The sequence below is a fragment of the Muscardinus avellanarius genome (assembly GCF_963383645.1).
Source record: "Muscardinus avellanarius genome assembly, chromosome: 3".
Classification (NCBI taxonomy): Eukaryota; Metazoa; Chordata; class Mammalia; order Rodentia; family Gliridae; genus Muscardinus; species Muscardinus avellanarius.
The window spans coordinates 111,265,338-111,272,837 of NC_137788.1; the positions used below are offsets into that span (position 1 = coordinate 111,265,338).

General features: G+C 48.9%; 1 protein-coding gene across 1 annotated transcript; it reads right to left on the reverse strand.

The window, feature by feature from the left end:
- Positions 1 to 6,117: 6,117 nt before the first annotated feature.
- On the reverse strand, positions 6,118 to 7,018 carry APCS (amyloid P component, serum; the record flags this gene model as incomplete). The annotated part of the gene is made up of 2 exons (XM_080691543.1): positions 6,118 to 6,725; positions 6,955 to 7,018. 2 exons carry the CDS (start codon positions 7,016 to 7,018, stop codon positions 6,118 to 6,120), a joined length of 672 nt encoding a protein of 223 aa, XP_080547669.1.
- Between the last annotated feature and the right edge of the window lie 482 nt (positions 7,019 to 7,500).

Below are 7,500 nucleotides of genomic sequence, written 5' to 3' on the forward strand. Positions count from 1 at the left end.
CTTCTTCCCAAGTCCGCCATCTAGCCAATGTGCTCCTGGGGAAGAGTCCCTGTCCCGCCAGCCTCCATTTTTTTTTTTCTTTCTCTTCTTTTTGCAGTACTGGGGATGGAACCCAGGGGCAGCCAGGCATGGTGGCGCACACTTGTAATCCCCGCACTTGGGAGGCGGAGACAGGAGGATCGCGCAGGTTCGAGGCCAGCCGCTCTGGCTTAAGAGACCCTGTTTCCAAACAAATAATATAAAAAATAGGTCTAGGAGTGTAGCCTGGAGGTAGAAGGGCTTCCACGAACCCCAGTACCACCACCAAAAAACAAAACAAAACAAAACAAAACAAAAAAACCAAAAAGAACCCAGGGGCATTCGGGGCATTCTACCTCCTAGCTACACTTCTAGCCCTATTTTTTATTCTTTATTTTGAAACTTTCTTTAATATCTCACTAAGTTGCGGCCCTCCGCACTAAGTAGCTGAGGCTGGCCTAGAACCACGATCTTCCCGTCTCAGCCTCCCAAATGCTGGGATGACAAGCATGCGCCACCACCCCTGGCTCCTTGCCTTCATTTTTTATGCGCTCAGGGAAGCCTCCGAGCCAGGGCAGCAGCTGGGCAGTCTCTCTTTTCAACATGATTCTCTTTGAGGTGCACAGGACATTTTTAGTGTGGAGAAACAGAAGATACCAGCAGTTGAGAATCTCTGTCCCCCAGGAGCGGGCAGAGGCCGCCATGGGGCCCCCGGGGGAGGTAGGCCCGGTGAGCTCTGGGCAGCTCTGCCAACTGACTCAAGGCCGCCCCAGCCCCAGAGGTGCCGCTTTTGCCCCACGATCTTTGTGACCGGGCCCAGTGTGAATCGAGAGCAGCCCAGCAGAAGCAGAGCTGAGGCTGCCGGGCCTCCTCGGTGGCCGGGCCCCGGGGGTGTTTCTACTCAAGAAATAATCAGCGGATCGGCTCCAGACCTGGCGTAGAACACAGAGAGCTTTCAAAATGATTTATACATTCCAGAAGGAGGAAGACCCCCTCGGGAGAGCAAGTACCCTGAGAGGTGCTCATGCATCAAAATCTTCCTCAGGAAGCCGAGATTCCTAACCAAGGAAACGGGAAAATAAGTAGTGTGGGTGTGGGGGAGAGAGTGAAATGGAAATGCCATTTGCAAAGCAAAGAAATTCATAAAGAAACCAGGGGTGTGCCAAAATATTTCAGTCTTTAGATGTAACCTTTCTGCCTAGAAACAGAATCTGTGGGCTTTTTAATTTATTTTATTATCACTTTTTTTTTTGCAGTACTGGGGATGGAACCCAGGGACGTTCTACCTCCGAGCTATAGCCTTAGCCCTATGTTTTATTCTTTCTTTCTTTGCTTATTTATTTATTTATTTATTTATTTATTTATTTATTTATTTATTGTGATATTGGGGATGGAACCCAGGGCCATTCGACCTCTGAGCTACAGCCCCAGTCCTATTTTTATTCTATTTATTTATTTATTTATTTATTTACTTATTTAATGGTCCTGGGGTGGAACCCAGGGGCATTCTACCTCCAAGCTATACCCTCAGCCCTCTTTTTAAATTCTTTATTGAAACAGTGTCTTGCGAAGTTGCAAAGGGCCTCACTAGGTAGCTGAGGCTGGCCACGAACCGCGATCCTCCTGTCTCAGCCTCCCAAACGCTGGGATTACAAGCGTGAGCCACCACGCCTGGCTAGGCTTTTTTTATTAAAAAAAAAAAAATTAAGATCTGCAAGCTAGGCTAAGTCTTTGTAATGAAATTCTGTGTGGAGTTGTGTAGTCCAAAATACAACGATAGTTCCTTGTTATCAGATTTTTCTCTCTTCTCCTCCCTCCCCTCTCCGTTCTTTTCCTTTAATAGATTGAAGAGGCTAGGGACAGAGGAGTCACCTTGTGAGAGACTGATGATTAAACGGACCATTTGCAAACACCAAGAGGATGGACAGAAGTCTCCTCACACCCACAGGGGTCGCCCACCTTCGGGGCGTGTGGAATCTCTGCTCTTCTCTGTTTTAGAATGTAACAAACAACTACAGCTTATTTGCACAAGTCGGCTGCAACGTGGAAACCTGGTGGTCTCTTGGTGACCTTTGGGGCTCAGCCTTGGCAGGTGCTCAGCCACCGGCCTCCTTCGGTGATCAGGTGGTCTGCGTTTCCCTAGACTCTGGTTAAGGACAGGATGCCAATCACACTAAGCCCTGTGGGCTCTCCCTCCAGGGGTGCTGCCCCTAAACTCGGGATTAGAAGGGGCTCTGAGTGGAGCGGCGTGGCCGTCTGGCTCTTGTCTCCTGGGCTCTTTTCTGAGACTACTTTGCCTCCTCTACATGAGGTCTACACAGAGTCAGAATCCAGAAATACGCCAGGGGATCTCATTACAAGCGGGTTAACAGGAAGACTGGGCTTGCTTCTGTCTCACACGGCCGGTACTAAGCTTGTCTTGTGAAAAACAACTCGGTTCAGTTCCTTCCTTCCTTCCTTCCTTCCTTCCTTCCTTCCTTCCTTTCCTCCCTCCCTCCCTTCCTTCTTTCCTTCCTCCCTCCTTTCTTCCCTTCCTTTCCTTCTTTCTTCCCTCCCTTCCTCTCTTTCTTTCTTTCTTTCATTCTTTCTTTCTTTTTCTTTTTGTGGTACTGGGGGTGGAACCCAGGGCCATTCTACCTCCAAGCTACACCCCCAGCCCTATATTTTAGTCTTTATTTTGAAACAGGGTCTCACTAAGTTGCGGAGGGCCTCACCTAAGTAGCTGAGGCTGCTGTGAACCATGATCCTCTGGTCTTAGCCTCCTGGATACTGGGATTACAAGCATGCTCCATTCCACCATGCCTAGCTTCTTTATTTTGTTTTATTTTTTGAAATAGGGTCTCACTGAGTTGCAGAGGGCGTCACTAAGTAGCTGAGGCTGGCTTCGAATAGCGATCCTCCCGTCTCAGCCTCCCAAACGCTAGGATCACAAGTGTGCGCCACTGTGCCCGGCAACCTTGTTAAAATGAAGATTAGAAAGTTTGCCCCTGCCTCTTTCCCTCAGAATGGTCGTGGCTCTCTGGTCTTTCTAGATCACAGAAGGTCTGGCGATTCTATAACATGTCTCCACCAGCCTCTATACACGTTGGTTCTTCCAGCGTGGAAGAGATGGGATGTCTATTCGTCTTCTGTCCACCTCAATCCTGAGCCAAGACGTAGTGCCAAGGAGAGCTCGGTGACTTTAACCTCACATCTCTCCACACAGGAACTTCCTGCAAGTCTCCTCACCCAGGAAAATCCTTTCTGGAAGCTGGGCATGGTGGCGCCCGCTTGTAATCCCCGTGCTTGGGAGGCAGAGACAGGAGGATCGTGCAGGTTCGAAGCCAGCCTTGCTGGTTTAAGAGACCCTGTTTCCAAATAAAAATATAAAAATATGTCTGAGAGTGTAGCCCAGAGGTAGAAGGGTTTCCAAGTACCACCAAAAAAAAAAAAAAAAAAAAAAAAAAAGAAAGAAAGAAAGAAAGAAAAGAAAAGAAAAGAAAAGAAAAGAAAAGAAAAGAAAGAAAGAAAATCCTTTCTGGACCTTCCTGGTGAAGCCAGTCCTGGAACCACATGGCTAAAGGCCTCTCTACTTATGTATCTGGGGGTCACACAGAAAAGAAATGGATGCTTATCCACACAAGTCAGAGATAGACAGGACCAGCATGCTTCTCTGTACATTATTGCTCCCCAGACTGGACAGCCGTCGTGACCAGTGTGGCAGTTATCAGTAAGAGTCTCTGTCCCGGGCTCTTATGACTTCTGACTTGTCCCTCTCCCCTAAGGATTCTGAGTCGCTCCAAACTCTCCCTCTGTGGCTTTTGCTGGCTGTGTTCATCAGGCCAACCGCTCTGCCTGAGAAAAATGCCCAGGGCAAGTCACCGGAATCCCATCTTTATTTCAAGTGAGGATAAAAGGAACTCTCCTCAATTTATAATACGCTATTGCATATAGGAAACAGAGAATTAAAATAAGACCCAAGGTTGCACTCACAAGACGAATTTACAAAGGAAATGACTAAGAAGCCGATCTATGACTGTCTGTCGCCAGAGCGAGGCGCTTGGGCAGGCAGAGGTGGGGGTGTAAAGAGACTTCTCCAAAGGACTTCTCTGCAGAGAGCTGTTGCTGCCCGAGGGAGCACTGGCACGTGCCTGGTATCTCAAGAGGATCATTGCAGCTCCTCTGGTTCATTCACCTCTAACCTAGGGATGAGGTTTCCCAGGGAACCAGTCAGAAAGCTCACAAAATGTTCCTTGCTCTTAGGAGACTCAGGGGGACTTCAGAAAGCTAAGCTACAGTTATTGTAGAAGAGAGAAGTATTTTCTGCATTATGACGCTTGTCATCCCAGTATTTGGGAGGCCGAGACGGGAGGATTGCTGTTCGCAGACAGCCTCAGCTACTGAGTGAGGCTCGTTGCAACTCAGTGAGACCCTGTTTCAAAATAAAGAATAAAAGCCGGGCGTGGTGGCTCACGCTTGTAATCCCCGCGCTTGGGAGGCAGAGACAGGAGGATCGCGCAGGTTCGAAGCCAGGCACGTGCGCTGGCTTAGGAGACCCTGTTTCCAAATAAAAATATAAAATAGGTCTGGGAGTGTAGCCCGGAGGTAGAAGGGCTTCCAGGAACCCCAGTACCACCAAAAAAAAAAAAAAAAAAAGAATAAAAAAAAATAGGGCTGGGCATGTACCTTGGAGGTAGAATGGCCCTGGGTTCCACCCTCAGTACCACAAAAAAAGAAAGAAAGAAAGAAAGAGAGAGAGAGAGAAGAGAAGAGAAGAGAAGAGAAGAGAAGAGAAGAGAAGAGAAGAGAAGAAAAGAAGCCGGGCTTGGTGGCCCACACTTGTAATCCCAGTGTGGGCCACCAAGCCCGGCTTGGGAGGTTGAGACAGGAGGAAAACACAGATTCAAAGCCAGCCTCAGCTACTTAGTGAGGCTCTCAGCAACTTAGTGAGACCCTATTTCCCAATAAAATTTTAAAAAGTGGCCATATTTCCTTTTCCATTCGTGGTCTGGTGCCTGGGTCTTTGTGTATTTTGGGTGAACAGCCTCAGAGACGTTCTGAAGCTCTGCAGGGTCCTTGGCTTCATTGCCACCATCTCTGAGAAAGACTGTCCTTTTGTTCAGAAGAAGCTCTAATTCCCCAGCTCATCCCTCTTGAGGCTATACCAGACTCTGTGGGTCATACTTTTTATAATCATTCTGATTTCCACTGATAACACCTAATTGTTTTATAGCCTTATAATTAGGAAGATATTTGTTGCGTTGAGCGGTACCTGAAGTGACATCTAAAGGCAAGAGAACTAGGTTGTGGGGGGCCACTCCAGTTCTATCCTGTGAGAAGGAGAGACCAGTAAAGGATTTGGACTGGAGTTCATGGAAGCTCTATTCATGGTATATATTCTATTGCCATATATATATATATATATATATTTGTGTGTGGGGGGGTACTGGAGATGGAACCCAGGGGCATTCTACCTCTGAACGACACCCCTAGCCCTAATTTTTTATTCTTTATTTTGAAACTGGGTTGCAAAGGACCACACTAAGTAGCTGAGGCTGTCCGTAAATCGCGATCCTCCTGTCTCAACCCGAAGCCAGGCATGGTGGTGCACACTTGTAATCCCCATACTTGGGAGGCTGAGACAAGAGCATCACATAGATTTGAAGCCAGCCTCAGCTACTTAGTGAGACCCTGTTTCCAAATAAAATATAAAAATAGGTCTGGGAGTATAGCCCGGAGGTAGAGAGCCTCTGGGTTCCACCCCCAGTACCCTCCCACACACAATTAATGATTAGCAGCCTGTATGTGTTGCCACTAATTTGCTTCTCTTCTTCCTAGTTACTTAAAGCTTCACCTCCCCATACTTTCCAACTTTTTATTTTTTCTGGTTAATGAAGCATCAATTACCCAACGAAGCAGATTCGAGAGAAAGTGGTCCCATGGCAAGCACTACACAGATGCAGGGACCATGGTACGATATTGCTTTTATTAGGCAGCTATATTGACAGGAAATTTAAAGAAGAGAGAGCCATACGTATGGGGTCTGGGATCGGGTAGTTCTGAGCAGAAATCGTAGACACTGGCCATCGCCTTCCTCAGAGCTCTTGTGGGCGTAGAGCGTCAGACCCATGGCTGAGGCTTGATGACCACGTCCCCATAGAGGTCATAGGCCAGATTCCGCCAGTTCAGGTAGTTAGGGTTGAGGTAGGATCCCTGATGTACAAGCCTGATCTCTTCTGGGGAAAGCTTCTTATTCCACATATATAGATCCCAGGTCTCCCCCAAGAAGGACTGGCCCCTGTCAAAGCCATCTCCATAGGTATCCTGTTCCTGCCCCCAAATAATCTTGGGATGAGCTGCCACCGAGTAGCCGCGCCTCAGACCTTTCCTCACCGAGGGTTTCCCGTTCACCCACAGCTCTGCAATGCCCGTACGGGACTCCCAGCTGGCACAGACGTGCACCGGCTCAGGGAACTCCTCCTTCACTTTGAAGGTGACTTTGCTCCCTCCAATGGTCAGACTGTACTCGGCCACCTTCTCTTTGTAAAGCAGCAACTCATTGTCTCTCCCTTTTGTGTTGTAGGAGAAAAGACTGTAGGGACGGGTCAGGTCAGTGTAGTACCCGAGGCACAGGGTGAAGCTCTGCAGAGCCTCGTCCAGCTCCGGGGTCAAAACCACGTAATCGGTGACAGATTCCCTTGGGAAGACAAGTGAATTCCCGCTGAGATCTGTGGGAGAAAAGAAGAGAGAAAAGAAGAAGAGGAACCCGGGGTTAGTCAGTAGGAAGAGGATGAAAGTTCCATAGCACTAAGAAGGATGAAGCAGGGCTGGGGCACTGCTATCGTACCCAGTAATCCCAGGACCTTGGATGCTGAGAAAGGAGGATCCCGGGTTTGAGACCAGCCTCAGCAACTCATGGATCCAGGCTGGGTAGCAACCTGGGCTCAGGCTCCTCACCTGTCTGAGCAAAGCCTTCCAGGAGGCTGGTGAGGACACAGATCCCAAACAGAAGCTTGTCCATGCTGTGGGTCCTGGGCTGAGACAGGAGCACGGTGACAGTCCACTCCAAGACCACAGCGGGGCAGGTTTTATCTGCTCCAGGGGTAACAGCGGGCACGGAGGGCACCCCGGACTGCTTCCGGATGACAGCAATCAAAGTTACTCATAGAACAGGAATGGCAAGCCTCGGGGCTGAGGAATCAATGGGGGTTATTTATTAGACTCAAGGGTTGCTAACGCTCCCAACCCTTTATTGATATTGTCCCTAAGAGAAGGGGACAGTTAAACACCCTGTTCCTGAATGCCTCCTTCCTGTTCCCGAAAACGGAGCCAAGTCAAGGAAGCAATGAAAGCCAGCTTGGCTGGGAAGCCACTCGCCTGTGACCCCCCAAGGCCCCGGCGTTCTCTCATGCAGCCCGACAGAAAGACCTTTCACCGACATGGAGCCCGGGATGCTGGACATGTTTCTTGCCATCAGTCTGTCCCTCTGAGCTTGTGGGAGCT